The sequence below is a fragment of the Microtus oregoni genome, unplaced genomic scaffold (assembly GCF_018167655.1).
Source record: "Microtus oregoni isolate MIOR12 unplaced genomic scaffold, Mior012 000006F_ref0000085, whole genome shotgun sequence".
In the NCBI taxonomy this organism is placed as follows: domain Eukaryota; kingdom Metazoa; phylum Chordata; class Mammalia; order Rodentia; family Cricetidae; genus Microtus; species Microtus oregoni.
In genome coordinates, this window is record NW_024543065.1 from 39,462,913 (window position 1) to 39,483,360 (window position 20,448).

The 20,448-nt window shown below is 38.7% G+C and overlaps 1 protein-coding gene across 1 annotated transcript in view; it reads right to left on the bottom strand.

The window, feature by feature from the left end:
* Positions 1 to 20,161, bottom strand: part of LOC121449793 (vomeronasal type-2 receptor 116-like) — a 31,540-nt gene extending 11,379 nt beyond the window's left edge. Inside the window, 3 exon segments of the mRNA XM_041654469.1 lie at positions 10,358 to 10,595; positions 13,179 to 13,270; positions 19,965 to 20,161. Of these exon segments, the coding sequence (XP_041510403.1) occupies positions 10,358 to 10,595; positions 13,179 to 13,270; positions 19,965 to 20,161 (527 nt within the window).
* Between the last annotated feature and the right edge of the window lie 287 nt (positions 20,162 to 20,448).

Consider the following 20,448-nt stretch of genomic DNA (forward strand, 5'->3'; position numbering starts at 1 on the left):
CCCTCTGCATTAGTTCTTTCATGTTCTCCACAAGATGATTTACTACAAATCTTCCCTTTTTTCTTGTGGTTTTCTTTAAACAGAGTCTCAAGTTGTAGTATTGGTATGTAGTGAGCCAGACAGGATCGCCATTACAAGATGGCGCCGACATCCTGTCTTGTTGGAAATAAACAACTCCATATTTGGCTAAGCCTTTGAGAGCTGCATGTCCCCCACTTCCAGCATGCGTGGTGGATAAGGGTCCCTGGGCCTATCCCGATGCAGTCTGGTGTCAGCTGTTGGTGGCAGCCAATCACAGGGCGACCCGTGTGCCATTTCCATATATAAGCAGCTGCCTTAGGGCTCTTGGGCCCCTTTGCTTCATGTTCTCTCTCTCCCTCTCTTGTTTCCTGCCCCTTCGCTTCATGCTCTCTCTCAACCAAGGGCACTCCAATAAAGCGTGATCTGAGAAGAATCCTTGTGTGGTGGTTGTTCTTTCTCACTGGTCGAGAAGTCCTGGTAGACCTCAACTTTCTAAATAGAGTACATTAACTTAGATTACACAGAAATCTCCCTCTCCTGCCTTCTGAACACTGGGATTAAATATGTAAGCTATCAGTGCTTTTATTTCTTCTCCTCTTTTCTTTATTTAATTTTTACAATTTCTTTTTTTGTATTTGCTAAGATATTAAGGACTGTTTTCAAGAAGCATGAAGAAAATGCCAATCCTTGTCCAATCTCTGTTTATTCGAGCCAGTGTCTGTTTATGCAAACCTCGTTCACTAGGACATGCTAAGCAGGCCAGGCTGGACATAAACAGATAAGGTTTTTTCTACCTCTGCCACCCAAGAGTTTTGATTAAGCATACTCACCAACACATACACCTGGCTTCAGTTAGGATTTCATTGGAAATTCTTTGAGTTTCTTTTCCGGTAGTACAATGTTATCAATATGGTTGTCATAGAAAAACTTTTTAATATGATCAGGCTGGAAAACATTGAGTAATTAATGGAAAAGTGATCTTATTAAGTAAAGATGGGTTCCTTCTATTGTATAAGACTTTTGTTTGATTTAAATTTTAACTCTCAATGAATGCTGAGCTGTTGCAGAGAGTGAGCTTCTTGTTCATCTCGATTGTCCGGCTAGTTTAGCCCCAAAATTACCTCCCACACAGGTACTGTATTAATTAAATCACTGCTTGACCCATTAGGTCTAGTTTCTTATTGGCTACTTCTTACATCTTAATTTAACCCATTTCTATTAATCTGTGTATACCATGTGGCAGTGGCTTACTACGTAAAATTCCGGGCATCTGTTTCTGGCAGATGCATGGCATATCTCCTGCTCTGCTTTCTCCCTCACAGAATTCAATTATGCTTTCCCTTCCTACCTAAGTTCTGCCCTTGAAGAGATCTCAAAGCCTCATTTCATTATAAAGGATAACTTTGTTGGGTATAGTAACATGATTTTGCAAACATATCTCTAACTCCTTGAATTGGCTCACTGATACTCTGCCCTTTTAAAAGGAATTCATGAGGGAATCTTTTGTTATTTATGAAAGGTCTTTCTATGAAAGGAATTTCTATTCTGAACCCTTCAATTTCCATTCTGTACCATTATAATACAAATTTATTTAAAATACATCATAGGAAGGTTTTTTTCTGATAATATGTGTATAAATGCTTCCTGTCTCCAGATGGCTATGTATCTCATTGCATTTTGGGAAATTACTGTTGCATTTTATTGAACATATTGTTGATGTCTTCATTAGTCCTTCTGTCTAGTTTTAGTAACTTTGAATATTTAATCGCATCCCCTTTGTCTCATATATATTTCAATTTTTCTTATTTTTAGCTGTCATAGTTTCAGTGTTCTAATTCTTCTACTTGTCTCTGAGCCTTGCCATCCTGTAGTCAACTTGAAGTTTTCCCTTATGAGCAAATTTTTTGAGATATTTATTGGATTGCTTTTGTGTTTTCTTTACATATTTGAGTTTGAATATTTTTATCAGTTTCTACTATTTGGAAAGTATCTATCACATGCTCACTGAGTTCTTTATGATATGCAAGGTTTTATGATTTCACTGCCTTCTTCTAGTAGTGATTTGTGTCCTGTTTGATGTTCTGGAATTTTGTTATTATCATTCTTTGTATTTTTCTAGTATGTCATTGAACATACTCTCATTTTAGCCTATAACTGTAATATTTGTAGTTGTGTTGGCTTGAAGTTTTATTTTTTGTTCATTTGGTTTTGCATTGAAATTTGCCTATATGGGAGATGAGTACTGGTTGCAGGGTTCATAACCTTCTGTATCCTTCTGTATCCTTCAGCATTTTTGCAATGCTCATTTGGCTTGGAAACAGCATACTTGAAAGTTCATTGTTGTTCCCTGATGGATTTGTCAGTCAGTGGCTATACCTTCAGTCCATATGTTCTATTCCCTGAGAGTAACTCTCCTCATTACTCTGAGATAAAATATTATTTTGTAGATTTTATGCTACCTTTGTTATCTAATACAACTTCAGATCTAGCCTGATGACTTTCCTGAATTAACTCCTTTAATTTTCAGCCATATAATACTAGAAAAGTTTGAATTGGGTATCTTAAAAACATTCACATCGGAATTCACACTTATAGCATACATTAGACCCATAATGGAATCCATCCTCCATAAATGCCAAGAAGCCATTTCTTTTATTACCACTATCTCCTCCCCACAAAGATAGGGTAACTGGACATACACTCTTTGCTTTTAGTAAAATATGAAAAAATATACAGGACCAAGCCTGCCCTATTGTCTGCAAGGTCCTTGGCTCAGGAAGTTTCCTGCACCTGCACTAAGGCCATCCACACAGAGGGGTGGGTGTCTGCCTGCCTCGTAGGCATGAAGGTCCCTGCAAGGGAGTGCAGGCACCTTTAGCTTGTGCTGTAGGGTCTGTTGTGTTCTACTCAACCCTGCCCTGCCCCCACATTCTCCCTTTTGTCTGCAATGCCCTTGGGATACAAGGCATCCCTGTTTCAGTGCTGAGGAGTTCCATCCCGATGGTGCAGAGGAGTTCCATCCAGACAGACAGAAACAGTTCCTGCTCCTGCACTGAGGAGATCCACCCAGAGAGTCAGTCACAACAAAGACTGTACCAAAACACCAAAACTCTCCTGGATCCATTTGAAGGAAGAGATGGGCAGGCACCAATGCAAGAATTCCTACAACCTGAAAGGCAACATGACATCACCAGAATCCAGGGATCCGAAAACAAGAAGAATTGAACACCCTACTCCAGAAGAAATAGAAGAAATTGACTTTAAATGGAACTTTATGAAAATAATTGAGGACTTTAAACAGGAGGTGAAAATCTGCCATAAAGAAATAGAGATGACAAACAAAAAGATAGACGAAAAGAAAAAATCTCTCAAACATACATAAGAAAAACAAGAAAAAAAGCAATCAAACAGGTAGGGAAAGCAGTTCAAGACTTGAAAAATGAAATGGAAGTAATGAAGAAAACACAATCCGAGGGAAGGCTGGATATGGAAATTCTGGGTAAACAAACAGGAACTACAGAGACAAGTATTACCAACAGAATACAAGAGATAGAAGAAAAAAATCTCAGACAGTGAAGATACTATAGAGGAAATAAACTCACTGATTAAAGAACAAAACGAATCCAACAATTTCTTAACACAAAACATCCAGAAAATCTGGGACACCAGGAAAAGACCAAACCTAAGAATAATAGGGGTAGAAGAAGAAGAATTACAGCTCAAAGACCCAGAAAAACTTTCCCGGGCTGGAGAGATGGCTCAGTGGTTAAGAGCATTGCCTGCTCTTCCAAAGGTCCTGAGTTCAATTCCCGGCAACCACATGGTGGCTCACAACCATCTGTAGGGAGGTCTGGCGCCCTCTTCTGGCCTTCAGGCATACAGACAGAATATTGTATACATAATAAATAAATAAATAAATAAATAAATAAATAAACTTTCCCAAGCTAAAGAAAGATACTCCTATGAAGGTACAAGAAGCATACAGAACACCAAATATACTGGATCAAAAGAAAGCATCACCACGCAATATAATAATCAAAACACAAAACATACAGAACAACAACAAAAAAAGAATACTAAGAGTTGCAAAGGAAAAAGGTCAAGTAACATATAAAGGGAAACCTATCAGAATTACAACTGACTTCTCAATGGAAACCATGAAAGCGAGAAGGTCATGGATAGATGTGCTGCAGACTCTAAGATAACATGGATGCAAAGCCCAGACTACTATACCCAGCAAAGCTTGCATTCACCATCGATGGAGAAAACAAGATATTCCAGGACAAAAACAGATTTTAACAATACATTCCCACAAACCCAGCCTTACAGAAAATACTAGAAGGAAAATCACAATCCAAGGAAGCCAACAACACCCATAATAACACAAGCATCTGACAAACCTCCACCAGCACAGCTCAAAAAAAGGAAACACACAAACTCTAATACCAAAAAAATAACCGGAGCTAACAACAACTGGTCACTATAATCACTTAATATCAATGGACTCAGTTCACCTATAAAAAGGCAAAGGTTAAGAGAATGGAATGAAATCAGGATTCAACATTCTGCTGTCTACAGGAAACACACCTCACACTCAAAGACAGACGCTACCTCAGAGTAAAGGGATGGGAAAAGGTTTTCAAAACAAGTGGACCAAAGAAACAAGTGCGTGTGGCTATACTAATATCTAACAAGATAGAAGAGATAGAGATGGATACTTTATACTCATAACAGGAACATTTCATCAGGAGGAAGTCTCAATCCTGAATATCTACACCCAAAATATAAAAGCACCCACATATGTAAAAGAAACATTACTAGAACTCAAAGAATACTCAAACCCCACACTCTAATACTAGGAGATTTCAACACTCCTCTCTCACCAATGGACAGGTCAACCAGACAGAAACTTAACAGAGAAATAAGAGAACTATCAGATGTAATGAGCCAAATGGCCTTAACAGGTATCTATAGCACATTCCATCCAAACAGAAAAGAATATACCTTCTTCTCAGCATCTCATGGAACCTTCTCAAAAATTGATCACATAACTGGTAACAAAGCAAACATCCATAGATACAAAGGAATTGTAGTAACCACCTGTGTACTATCGGATCACTATGGAACAAAGTTAGAATTTAACAAAAATTCTAACCACAGAAAGCCTACAAACTCATGGAAACTGAACAGTCAACTACTGAAACACCCCTGAGTCAAGGAAGAAATGGATAAAGAAATTAAAATCTTCCTTGAATTCAACGAAAATAAAGACACAACATACACAAACCATTGGGACACTATGAAGGCAGTGCTAAGAGGAAAGTTCATAGCACTAAGTAAGTGCCCACATAAAAAAATGGAGAAAGCACACATTAGAGACTTAACAGCACAGCTGAAAACTCTAGAAAAGAAAAGAAGGAGACTCACCCAGGAGGAGTAGAAGACTCAAAATAATCAAACTGAGGGCTGAAATCAACAAAATAGAAACACAGAAAACAATCCAAAGATCAATGAAACAAAAAGCTGGTTCCTGGAGAAAATCAACAAGATTGACAAACCCCTATCCAAACTGATCAAATGGCAGAGAGAGAACATGCAAATTAACAAGATCAGAAATGAAAAAGGGGACAAAACCACAGACGCAGAAGAAATTCAGAGAATTATTATATCCTTCTACAAAAGCCTATATGCCACAAAATTGGAAAATTTTAACGAAATGGACACTTTTAGATAAGTATCATTTACCAAAATTAAATCAAGACCAGGTGAACAATTTAAATAGACCTCTAAGTCGTGAGGAATTAGAGAAGCTGTCATCAGAAAACTCCCTACCAAAAAAAGCCCTGGACCAGATAGTTTCAATGCAGAATTCTATCAGAACTTCCAAGAAGACCTAATGCCTATACTCCTAAATGTGTTTCACATAATAGAAACAGAAGAGTCATTGCCAAACTCCTTTTATGAAGCTACAGTCACCCTGATACCGAAAACACACAAAGACTTAACCAAGAAAGAGAATTATAGGCCAATCTCACCCATGAACATGGATGCAAAAATTCTCAATAAAATACTGACAAACCGAATCCAAGAACACATCAAAAAAATTACACATTATGATCAAGTAGGCTTCATCCCAGAGAGACAGGGCTGCTTCAACAGACGAAAATCTATCAATGTAATCCCTCATATAAATAAACTGAAAAAAATCCATATGATCATTCATTAGATGCTGAAAAAACATTTGACATAATTCAACACCCCTTTATGATAAAGGTCTTGGAGAGACTAGGGATGCAAGGTTCATTCCGCAATATAATAAAAGCAATATACAGAGAGCTGACAGCTAACATAAAATTAAATGGAGAGAAACTCAAAGCCATCCCACTAAAATCAGGAACAATTCAAGGCTGTCCACTCTCTCCATACCTCTTCAATATAGTACTTAAAGTTCTAGCAATAGCAATAAGACAGCATAAGGAGATCAAGGGGATTCGAATTGGAAAAAAAGAAGTCAAACGTTCATTATTTGCAGATGATATGATAGTGTACATAAGCGACCCCAAAAACTCCACCAAAGAACTCCTACAGCTGATAAACACCTATAGTAACATGGCAGGATACAAGATCAACTAAAAAAAAATCAGTAGCCCTCCTATACACAAAAGATAGAGAAGCAGAGTGGGAAATCAGAGAAACATCACCTTTCACAATAGCCACAAATAGCATAAAGTATCTTGGGGTAACTCTAATCAAAGAAGTGAAACATCTATTTGACATGAACTTTAAGACATTGAAGAAAGAAATTGAAGAGAACACCAGAAAATGGAAAGATCTCCCATGCTCTTGGATGGGTAGGATGAACTTAGTAAAAATGGCAATTCTACCACAGGCAATCTATAAATTCAATGCAATCCCCATTAAAATCTCAACAAAATTCTTCACAGATCTTGAGAGAACAATAATAAACTTTATATGGAAAAACAATAAACCCAAGATAGCCAAAACAATCCTATAAAATAAGGTACTTTCAGCGGCATTATCAAACTCTATTACAGAGCTACAGTAATGAAAACAGCTTGGTATTGGCACAAAAACAGAGATGTTGACCAATGGAATCGAAAGAAAGACCCGTATTTTAACCCACAAACCTATGAACACCCAATTATCGATAAAAGAGCTAAAAGTATACAATGGAAGAAAGAAAGCACCTTCAACAAATGGTGCTGCCATAACTGGATGTCAATTTTAGAAGAATAAAAATAGATCCATATCTATCACCATGCAAAAAACTCAAGTACAAATGGATTAAAGACCTCAATATCAATCTGAACACACTGAACCTGATAGAAGAGAAAGTGGGAAGTACTCTACAACACATGGGCACAGGAGACCACTTGCTACGTACAGCCCCAGTAGCACAGACAATAAGGACAACATTGAATAAATGGGACCTCCTAAAACTGAGACGCTTTTGTAAAGCAAAGGACACTGTCACTAAGACAAAAAAGCAACCTACTGACTGGGAGAAGATCTTCAGCAACCCCGCAGCAGATAAAGGTCTGATTTCCAAAATATATAAAGAACTCAAGAAGATAGACTTTAAAATGCTAATTAACCCAATTAAAAAATGGGGCACTGAACTGAACAGAGAATTCTCAACAGAAGAAGTTCAAATGGCCAAAAGACACTTAAGGTCATGCTCAACCTCCTGAGTGATCAGGGAAATGCAAATCAAAACAACTTTGAGATATCATCTTACATCTGTCAGAATGGCTAAATACAAAAACACCAATGATAGCCTTTGCTGGAGAGGATGTGGAGTAACAAGAACACTCATCCATTGCTGGTGGGAATGCAAACTTGTGCAACCACTCTGGAAAGCAGTGTGGCGGTTTCTCAGGAAATTCGGGATCAACCTACCCCTGGACCCAGCAATACCACTCTTGGGAATATACCTAAGAGATGCCCTATCATACAACAAAAGTATATGCTCAACTATGTTCATAGCAGCATTGTTTGTAATATCCAGAACCTGGAAACAACCTAAATGCCCTTCAATGGAAGAATGGATGAAGAAAGTATGGAATATATACATATTAGAGTATTACTCAGCAGTAAAAAACAAGGACTTCTTGAATTTTGGGTACAAATGGATGGAAATAGAAAACACTATCCTGAGTGAGGTAAGTCAGACCAAAGAAGAGGAACATGGGATGTATTCACTCATTTTTGGTTTCTAGCCATAAATAAAGGACATTGAGCCTATAATTCGCGATCCTAGAGAAGCTAAATAAGAAGGTGAATCCAAAGAAAATCATATAGGCATCCTCCTGAATATTAACCTTCTTCAGGCGATGAAAGGAGACAGAGACAGAGACCCACATTGGAGCACCGCACAGAAATCTCAAGGTCCAAATCAGGAGCAGAAAGAGAGAGAGCATGAGCAAGGAAATTAGGACTGCGAGGGGTGCACCCGCACACTGAGACAATGGGGATGTTCTATCGGGAACTCACCAAGGCCAGCTGGCCTGGGTCTGAAAAAGCATGGGATAAAACCAGACTCGCTGAACATAGCAGACAATGAGGACTACTGAGAACTCAAGAACAATGGCAAGGGGTTTTTGATCCTACTGCACGTACTGGCTTTGTGGGAGCCTAGGCAGTTTGGATGCTCACCTTACTAGACTTGGATGGAAGTGGGGGTTCCTTGGACTTCCCACAGGGCAGGGAACCCTGATTGCTCTTTGGGCTGACGAGGGACAGGGACTTGATTGGAGGAGGTGGTGGGGAAGAGACAGAAATCTTTAATAAATAAATAAATTTAAAAAAAACAATGACTGTGCACAGTAGTCTTCGGGGGGAAAATTTGGCTCCTGTACTACTAATTCTTTCATATTTACTGGACAATATAGTTAACATATTCTCTCATGTCTATCATTACCATCTTGTATTTTTTCTTTATTGATTAAAAACACAAAATGTTCTTTAAATATTTAATTTTTAATAAATTTATATACCAGAATAGTTGGAAAATAAATTCATCTGTGGGTATGGACATGAGAAATACTCATATAGACCATAAAAAGGGAATGGATTTCATTGTTTTCAGTAACACTTGTCTTTAGTTGCCACTGGCCTCCAATGCAGAATGATATAACTACTCCATTTAATAAATGCAGAGATTAAGGATAATTATACCAGGTATATCTGAACAACATACACCATCCTGTAGAGAGAAACTTTTGTCTACATTTGAAATAAGAACTTATGGAAGTGAAACACTAACTTCTGCACACTAAATATCAAGAAACGTCAACGATTTGAGCTCTTGTTGTGGCATAGTGATCTAAAGTGCTAAATTTGATGAGAGCTATCAATGATACACAAAATCAAAAGTGCATAGTGTTCAAAGTGGTAAAAGACAAAGCTACAATAAGTAAAATTATTGAAGAGTAACAATAAGACATAATTAAGCTATTGTTGACAGTGAGTAAACAGTTTGGACTTATAGAAAAGAGACACGTGCTTCTTTAATAATAGCAAAGAACTGGTAGATCACAATTCCCAAGTGTTGTCAAATATCATATGCTGCAGCTGCCACTCAGGCAAGTGCTAGGAAAGTAAGTAGTCACCATTATTAGTGACACCTCATATTTCAAAGAATGCAAACATATCATTTGTACTACAAATATTCTTGGTTTACTTTAAAGAGACAGTGAAGAACTGTACTGTGGAAATAAAGGCCTATGGTTGTACATAAGTGAAGGATGGAGAAACAGAATCATATAAGAATTTAACAGCGGGCAAGTCTCTTGTTTTCATTCTTTATGCAGAATTAGAGACACAATATGTCTGAATATCTATGTAAAAACTCTTCATCTAGGGTTGTCACACATATTAGTTGCTGTGGGAGACGCATTTGAAGCTGCAAAGTCATCACACTATCTAATCAACATCAGTTTAGTTGTTCCATTTGGCATGCTATTTATTGACTACTATGGGGTTTCTTTCGATAAGATATTACTGGTTACTCAGTTGTGGAAACAGTCAAAAGCAAAGATATACGTGGTGAACAATGTTACACAGTCTCCTTTTCCCTCAGCTTCAAGTCTTATAAGTAGGAGGGTAACTAGGAAAATAATATTACACCCCCTGTACAAACTAAAAATTAAAAAAAAAACAGCAATGGGTCTCAAAGAACATGGGCTTTTTTTCCTTAGGTGTGCAAATTGAAGTAACAGAACAAAAGATTCTAAACATTTTTCTGATTTTCATTTTCTGATCTCCTATGACATATTTATGTTGACATTTACATAGAAAATTTAAATAAACTTACTGTATATTCAGAATGTGGTTGACATAATCTATCTCCACAGGCCACTGCTCTGTCATAAGGAAGAAGACACAACCTGTCATCAAATCTTCATCTGTTTCTTTATTCTCATTCATTCTCCAAAAGCACCAGGGTTGAGTGAACCTGGACTCAAGTGGAATGTTCAGGAAAAAGAAGAGAAAAATCAAAGCAAACGTTTTTGTCCCTCTTGAAGCCTGGGCAGTGTGTGTGGTGAAGTGCTCTTCAGATCAGCACATTATATGGGCACCCATATTTCCCACCTGCTTTTATTTCTGCAGCCAAAGCAGAGGCTGTTTGTGTATTCATGATTCCTTTATTTCCCTGTTGATTCCTCGCCTTTGGGGAATCTTGGGCACTTTTTTTCCCCTGCGGCTGTGCACCTAATATACATGTAATCCAAATTTGGTTCAGAAGTATATATGGGGATAATTCAGGTAGTTTCATGACATCATTTAATTTTGTGGAAATTAAGGCTCCCTGGGGAATGTTATTTTGAGAAAAATTTGGGGCCGTGACTGCCAGAACAATCTTTTTATGTTAATGCCTTTAGAAATGATGTCAGTGTATTTTGTTAGATGATCAAAATTGAGATATGCAGCAATGTTTCAGGAAGGACACACGAAGTCGAAATTTCTAGTTGCACACTGGGAATTCTTTCACAAACTCTCTGTCAGGGAACAACAGTTCCATGGTTAGAGAAACTGAGTTTCACACAGCTCGCACAGTGGGGCTTGTACTACATGACTGACATTAACAGAATATCTAACCAATAACTGTGCTTCCATCATCTTGAGAACAATAATCAGCCTCAATTCTATTTTTTCTGAATCCTGCTGTTCTACCATTGTACAAATCACCACAGAATCAGTTAGGTTTATAGCATTACAAAATGTTTTTGAATATTCAATAATATCCCTTCAGATTCTGTGTCCTACATTTCAAACACTCAATAATATCTCTCACTGCTCCTCCAAACACAAATATTAAGTAGAAGATAAGGCAAATATATCATGTCTAAGCATAATCCCTTTCATTATTTCCCTCCATGAGCCTTAGTTTTCATAGATTAATTAGTCATTTGACCAATTTCTTCTGCTTTATTTGTGACTTCATACAGTGTTTTTCTCATTTTAGATTTTATTTTTATTTTTCCATTCAAAAATTTACACTTCCTTCTCTCTTCCCATTCCCCTCCCCCTCCCTCCTTAAGAGAGGGCAGGGAACCCTGCCCTGTGGGAAGTCCAAGCCTCCACCCCATCCAGGCCTAGGAAGCTTTGAATCCAAATAGACTAAGGTTCCCAAAAGCCAATACATGCAGTAGAAACAAGTCCCAGTGCCTTTATCAATTGCTTCTCAATCAGCCCCCATTTTCAGCCACATTCAGAGAGTCTGGTTTGAACGCATGCTCATTCAGTCCCAGTAGGCTGGATTTGGTGAGCTCCCATTAGAAGAGGCACACTGTCTCAGTGGGTGGACCAACCCCTTGCAGTCCAGACTTCCTCGCTCATCTTCTCCCTCTTTCTGCTCTTCAACTGGACCTTGGGGGCTCAGTCTGTTGCTCTGATGAGGCACTTTGTCTCTATCTCCATCCGTTGCCAGACAATCCATCTCAGGATCCAGCAATACCGCTCTTGGGAATATACCCAAGAGATGCCCAATCATACTACAAAAGCTTTTGTTTAACTATGTTCATAAGCAGCATTATTTGTAATTGCCAGATCCTGGAAACAACCTAGATGCCCCTCAATGGAAGAATGGATAAAGAAAGTGTGGAATATATATACATTAGTGTATTACTCAGCAGTAAAAATAATGACATTTTGAATTTTGCATGCAAATGGATGGAAATAGAAAACACTTTACTGAGTGAGATAACCCAGACCCAAAAAGATGAATATGGTATGTACTCACTCATTAGTGGACTCTAGCTATAAACAAAGGACATTAAGCCTATAGTCCACAAACCTAGAAAAGTTAAATAACAAGGTGAACCCAAAGAAAAACATATATAGATCCTTTTGAAAATTGGAAGTGAACAAGATTGCTGGGCAAAAGTTGGGTGCATGGGGGTGGGGTGGGGCTGGAGGTGGGGGAAGAAGAAAGGGGGAGAGAGAAGGGAAAAGGGAAAGACTGGAGAGTGCTTGGGGGAGTAGGAGGGTGGAGATGAAGGAAGGGTGGATACAGGAGCAGGGAAGAAGATATCTACATTAAGGGAGCCATTTTAGGGTTGGCAAGAGACTTGGCTCTTGAGGGGATCCCAGGTGTCCATGGGGATGTACCCAGCTAGGTCCTTGGGCAGCAGAGTAGAGGGTACCTGAACTGGCCTTGCCCCACTATCACACTGATGATTATCTCGAATATCATCATTTTAGATTCTTATAGTTGTTGTGAATATGTTTTGTTGAAAATCTACAAAGGAAATGGATACTGTGAATTGACCATGGGCTCAATGCATATTTTTTTCTTTTTTTATTGCCTGAATTTAAGCAAGCTTTTATTAAAATTTACATATTGATCAAGATGGAATTTTCTCAGGACCAACATCAGGAAACTTTACAGGTTAGTTACTCATAAATTCTTCTTTTTTTATTTTTTAATTTATTTATTTATTAAAGATTTCTGTCTCTTCCCCGCCACCACCTCCCATTTCCCTCCCCCTTCCCAAATTAAGTCACCCCCCACTCCTCAGCCCGAAAAGCAATCAGGGTTCCCTGCCTTGTGGGAAGTCCAGGGAACCCCCCACCTCCATCCAGGTCTACTAAGGTGAGCATCCAAACCGCCTTATACCATTTTCCAACTCTACTGTTTCGCTTGCCTTCTAGAACCTGCATTGCCACTGTGAGGGTGCATTGATGAGTGTGAGCAGATGAGTCTCTTTCAGTGGATGGATATGGACTGCAGTAAAAGCAGAACAAAAATAGGGCACGAAGTCACAAAAATATGAGCTTGTTTCCACATTTACCTCAAGTCAGAAAGTTGAAACATACTTCTATTCCTTCAAGGTTATTGTATTTCTATTTAAAACAAAGGTCCCACCTAGATTTAGGTCAAAGAGTTCTGCTTTCTTCAAGGTTATTGTCCACAGGTGTGGCTAATAGCCACACTTTGTATTTCAGGAATAGAGATAGACATGTTTCTACCTCAAACAAAAGTGTAAGGGTTCAACTAAGGTTCCATTTCTTTTAAGGAGGTAACATTGGATTCCATCCAGGGAGTGGTTTGCCTTTAGAATGTTTTGGGCTAGGGTGTGAGCAAGACTTGTTTTGTTCTAGCAACAGAATGTTTAACTATGGATGTAGCCCATGAACCTCAACTGTTCTATTTATTTTCGTGTATCATGCTAATGCAGGTTTTTTTTTTAATCTTACTCCTTTCTTTTGGGGCCAGGAGTATTTCAAGCAATTGGAAATTATATGCAGGCAATTTCAGTATTTATTGGAACTCCCTCCCAGTACTATTCTATGTTTTATTATTTTAAAAAACATCTTTGTATACTTAACAAATTTTTTCTAAAACCACATACCCCTATCCTGGCAAGTGGAACTTTTGTTGAGGCTGGTTTCCGACAGTAGTGTAAGACTTTCTCTACTTGGTTGTAAGATTTACTTAGCATTTGATGAGGTAAACAGAAATAAAATTCTACTTTTGAACTTAGTACATTTAAACATAGACATGTAAAAGGACATGACCTCTGATAATGTGATGAGCTGTCTCTGTTTAGATCTCTACACATTTTATTAGATTATTTTATAATTTGATGTCTAGTTTATTGAGGGTTTTTTGGGAGCATCCTTATGAGTTTATTTATTTATTTAATTATTTATTAAAAATTTCCACCTCCTCCCATCCTCCCATTTCCCTCCCACTCCCTCTATTCCCCCTCACTTTCATTCTCCAGTCCTAAGAGAAGTCAGGGTGCCCTGCCCTGTGGGAAGTCCAAGCCCCCCCCCCATCCAGGTCTAGGAAGATGTGCATCCAAACAGATTAGGATCCCATAAAAGCCAGTACATGCAGTAGAATCTGGTGTCATTATCATTGGCATCTCAGTCTGTCCTCATTGACAGCCACATTCAGAGAGTCCAGTTTGATCTCATGCTCATTCAGTCCCAGTCCATCTGCCCTTGGTGAGCTCCCATTAGATCAGTCCCACCGTCTCCGTGGATGGACCAACCCCTCATGGTCATGACTTCCTTGCTCATGTTCTCCCTCCTTCTGCTCTTCATCTGGGCCTTGGGAGCTCAGTCTAGTGCTTCCATGTGGGTCTCTGTCTCTATCTCCATCCATCGACAAATGAAGGATCTATGGTGATATGCAAGATATTCATCAGTGCGGCCAGTTCAGGCACCCCCTCTTTTGCTGCCCATGAACCTTGCTAGGGAAATCCCCTTGGAAACCTGGGAACCCCTCTAGAGCCAAGTCTCTTGCCAAACCTAAAATGGCTCCCTTAGTTAAGATATCTTCCTCCCTGCTCCCATCTCCACTCTTCCTCCATCTCAACCATCCCATTTCCCCTAGCTCTCCCCAATTCGTTCCTTTTCCCTTCTCTCTCCCCATCTCCCCTTCATCCCAACCCACCACCACCACCCGGCTCCCAACTTTTGCCTGGCGATCTGGTCTACTTCCAATATCCAGGAGGATAAATATATGTTTTTCTTTGGGTTCACCTTCTTATTTAGCTTCTCTAGGATCACGAATTATAGGTTCAATGTCCTTTGTTTATGGCTAGAATCCACTTATGAGTGAGTACATACCATATTCCTCTTTTTGGGTCTGGAATATCTCACTCAGTAAAGTGTTTTCTATTCCCATCCCTTTGCATGCAAAATTCAAGATGTCATTGTTTTTTACCGCTGAGTAGAAGTCTAAAGTGCATATATTCCACACTTTATCTATTCTTCTATTGAGGGGCACCTAGGTTGTTTCCAGGTTCTGGCTATTACAAATAGTCCTGCTATGAACATAGTAGAACAAATGCTATTGTAGTATGATTGGGCATCTCTTGGGGATATTCCCAAGAGTGGAATTGCATGTTCCTGAGGTAGGTTGACTCCCAGTTTCCTGAGAAACTGCCACACTGATTTCCAAAGTGGTTGCACAAGATTGCATTCCCACCATTGAACTTCTGTTGAGAATTTTCTGTTTAGTTCACTATCCCATTTTTTAATTGGGTTAATTTGAGTTTTAATGTCTAGTTTCTTGAGTTCTTTACATATTTTGGAGATTAAACCATCTGCTCCTGGGCTTTTTTTGGTAGGGAGGTTTTTGATGACAGCTTCTCTAACTCCTCACGACTTATAGGTCTATTTAAATTGTTCACCCGGTCTTGATTTAATTTTGGTATATTGTACTTATCTAAAAAATGTCCATTTCTTTTACATTTTCCAATTTTGTGGCATACACAGGCTTTTGTAGTAATATCTAATGATTCTCTTAATTTTCTCTGTGTCTGTGGTTATGTTCCCCCTTTTCATTTCTGATCTTATTAATTTGTGTGTTCTCTCTCTGCTGTTTGATTAGTTTGGATAGGGGTTTGTCAATCTTGTTGATTTTCTCCAAGAACCAGCTTTTTGTTTCATTGATTCTTTGGATTGTTTTCTGTGTTTCTATTTTGTTGATTTCAGCCCTCAGTTTGATTATTTTGAGTCTTCTACTCCTCCTGGGTGAGTCTCCTTCTTTTCTTTTCTAGAGTTTTCAGCTGTGCTGTTAAGTCTCTAATGTGTGCTTTCTCCATTTTCTTTATGTGGGCACTTAGTGCTATGAACTTTCCTCTTAGCACTGTTTTCATAGTGTCCCATAGGTTTGGGTATGTTGTGTCTTTATTTTCATTCGATTCAAGAAAGACTTTAAATTCTTTATCTATTTCTTCCTTGACTCAGGGGTGTTTCAGTAGTTGACTGTTCAGTTTCCATGAGTTTGTAGGCTTTCTGGGGGTAGAATTTTTGTTGAAGTCTAACTTTATTCCATGATGATCCGATAGTACACAGGTGGTTACTACAATTCCTTTGTATCTATGGATGTTTGCTTTGTTACCAATTATGTGATCAATTTTTGAGAAGGTTCCATGAGATGCTGAGAAGAAGGTATATTCTTTTCTTTTTCGGTGGAATTCTATAGATACCTGTTAAGGCTATTTGGTTCATTACATCTGTTAGTTCTCTTTTTTCTCTGCTAAGTTTCTGTCTGGTTGACCTGTCCATTGGTGATAGAGGAGTGTTGAAATCTCCTATTAGAGTGTGGGGTTTGATGTATGCTTTGAGTGCTAGTAATGTTTTTTTTAACATATGTGGGTGCTTTTATATTTTGGGTGTAGATATTCAGGATTGAGACTTCCTCCTGATGAAACGTTCCTGTTATGAGTATAAAGTATCCATCTCCACCTCTTCTGATTGATTTTAGTTTGAAATCAATTTTTTAAGATATTAATATAGCCACACCCACTTGTCTCTTTGGGCCATTTGATTGGAAAATCTTTTCCCAACCCTTTACTCTGAGGTAGTGTCTGTCTTTGAGGTTGAGGTGTGTTTCTTGTAAACAGCAGAATGTTGGATCCTGTTTTCATATCCATTCTCTTAGCCTGTGCTTTTTTATAGGTGAATTGAGTCCATTGATATTAAGTGATATTAGTGACCGGTTGTTGTTAGCCCAGGTTATTATTTTGGTGGTAGAGTTTGTGTGTTTCCCTTCTTTGAGTTGTGCTGGTGGAGGGTTGTCAGATACTTGTGTCATTATGGGTGTTGTTGGCTTCCTTGGTTTGTGGTTTTCCTTCTAGTATTTTCTGTATGACTGGGTTGTGGCTATGTATTGTTTAAATCTGTTTTTGTCCTGGAATATCTTGTTTTCTCCCATCAATGGTGAATGCAAGCTTTGCTGGGTATAGTAGTCTGGGCTTGCATCCATGGTCTCTTAGTGTCTGCAGCACATCTATTCAAGACCTTTTGGCTTTCATGATTTCCATTGAGAAGTCAAGTGTAATTCTTTCCCTTTATATGTTACTCTGTCTTCCCTATTATTTGTCAACTACATTTAGATCATCATTATATATATGTATAAATAATGGGAAGCTTCTACTGCATTAGGTTTTCAGGTGACCTCTCAAGTGTTTCTGAGTTTTAGCTGTCCCACACGATTCCCTTTGTTATTCTCCCCCTTCCTCTTCCTGTTTGATCCTCCCATTTCTGTCCCCTCCCATCATCCATCCATAACTATCTATTCTATTTCCCCTTTCTAGGGAAGTTCATCACTCCTTATTACCTTAATCTCTACCTAATCACTGTTTTATATACTCATTGTTTTTAAAGCTCACTTATCAATGACTTAATTGATAACATCTACATATAAATAAATACATACAATATTTGACTTTCTGGTCTGAGATACTGCACTGAGTTATTTCTAGTTCCTCCCATTTACCTATGAATTTTGTGATTTCATTTTTATAATGGCAGATAATATTCTGCTGTCTAATTGTTTGATATTTTTCCTTATCCATTCATCTATTGACAGGCATCTAGGTTGTTTCAATTACTGACTACATTGAATAAAGCAGCAATAAACATGGACCAGCAAGGACTCTGTGGTAGAATAAAGCACCCTTTGGTTATAGGCCTAAGAGTGGTATATCTGAACCCTGAGATAGATCATTTCCTGTTTCTCTTATGAACTGCCCTACTGATTTCCATAATGGCTGTACAAATTTATATTCCTACCAGCAATGGATTAGTATTCCACATTCTCATTAGTAAGAACTGTCATTTGTTTACTGACCTTAGCCATTCTGAATGATGTAAGGATATGGTAGTTTGAATGTAGTTTGCCGCCATAATCTCATAGGGAATGGCAATATTGGGAGGTGTGGCTTCGTTGGAGTAGGTATGACCTTCTTGGGGAAAGTGTGTCACTGTTTGGGCAGTCTTTGAGGTTTCCAATGATGAGGATACTACTGCTCAGTTTCTCAGTTGGCTTCCCATTGCTTGCAAGATGTAGCACTTTCAGCTACTCCTTCAGCACCACTTCTGCCTGTATGCTTCCATGCTCCTGCCTTAATGGCAATGGACTGAACCTCTGAAACTGTAAGGTGCTATCTCAATGATATATTTTTCACTTATAAGAGTTGATTTGGTCACGGTATCTCTTCACAGGAATAAAAGTCCTAACTCAGTGGCACCAGAAACTGGGGTATTGCTGTGGCAGGCATGGTCATGCTTTTGTTTGGACTTTGGTACTTTGGGTTTGGAAAGCAAGAGAATACTTTAAGCAGTATCTAATGGGCCATTCAAGGAGGAGCATGGAAGACAGTGATACTGGGCATGATTTGATGAACTGTAGTGATCAAGAGGTTTCAGAGGAGATTGTATCATGTGGCCTAGAGACTGGTCTTGTGATACTTTGGTCAAGAAGTGGCTGCTCTTTCTTTTTTTCAAAGAGTCAGCCTGACGCTAAAGTGAAGGGATTTGGATCAGTTCTGTTGGCAGAAGATATCTCAAAAGAGTCTAGTATAGACTCTCTTATGTGGTTATCAGTAGTAACTCTAATGAAGATTCATAATGAAAAGGAGCAAACTAAGCAGAGTAAATTACAGAATATAAATTTTGAAAAGAAAAGGAGCACCAGAAAGACAAAAGGAGCTAAAATCTGTATTCACATTAATAAATGGATTAAGAAATGGAAGAAACTGAGCAGTGACCTCAGGGCAAAATACCACCCAAGTAAGTTTCCAATTTGTGAAAAGTAACTAAAAAAAAAAAAAGCTGAGAGCTTGGTGTGGTGTGCACATCTTTAAGCTCAGCACTGAGAAGAAAGAGGCTGATGAAGCTCTGAGTTTAAAGCCATCCTATTCTGCAGAGCAAGTTTCAGGAGAGTCAAGCTTAGGCAGCACAGGACAGAAAGCTGGTAAAAAAAAAAAAGTTATTGAATAGTGGGGTCATGGTTCAGCCTCAATAGACAGCAGAACTTGGCAGCTTTGGCTATGTGGTCCTGGCCTTAGCATTAAGGATAGAAACAGGGTATAGAATTTGCCCCTGTGCCTAAATAAAGCTGTTGAGACCAGACATGTATCAGGGGTGTCCCTGAATGGAGGCCTAGAGAGGCCATTGAGTGAATCTGTGAGGGATTGCCTTGGAGAAACCAAGAAATTAAAGAGATGCCAGAGTTGTGGGATACTGTTTTGTTATGTCATGAGACTCCAGTCAATCACCAGAAGCCAGAATCCAATAGAAACACAACAGGGCATTTATTGAAGCAGATCTGAACATGGGCAGTGACTCCACACTCAGGAGACTGAGTGCAGTCCTGAGTATTCTAGAGTAGTGTTTATAGAGGAAAAAACCACAAGTAGGAGTCACAAGCTTTGGCATTACTCATAAGGTCTTGGGGTAGTTGATATTTAACCATATTGGCTATGGGGAGCAGGGAAGTACACAGTTGAAGGGTAGGGTCGTAAAAAGTGCATCAGGCATGGTTAAGGCATGTGGTTAATAGTTGTCATCAGTCATACCCAGGGAGAAGTTCAATCTGTTTCAGGAAGTTGGGGTCATGGAGAGGGCATAAGAGGGGTGGTCTTAGTTTAGTTCAAATTTGGCCATCACAATACCTGTCAATAAGGGCTGTTGATGGGGAGTAGAACCAGTTCAAGAGAAAGAAGTGTGTTGCAATCAACAAGGCTGAAAGGAGTTGGAGAATTGCAAAGTGTTCTGACATCAGACATAGAGATGCAGTTTGGAGTTTGCCCAGCTGACTTTTGGTCTTTGATTGGTCCAGTATTTCCTTGCTATGCTCCCTACCCTGCATTTTGGAACAGGAATGCATATCCTGTGCCAATATATGTTAGAAGTATGGGATCTACTTTATTTGAATTTTACAGGTGATTGATGTTAAGAGATTACATAAATCTTAGAAGATATTTTGAACTTTGGGCTTTTAAATATTGTTGAGACTGTGACAGACTATGGGGACATTTGAAGTTGTACAAAATGCATTTTTAATCATGATATTGTTGCAAGCTTATGGGTACCAGGGAGTAGAGAGTGGTAGTTTGCTTTCAATTAGCCCCCATATTCTCATAGTAAATGGTACAA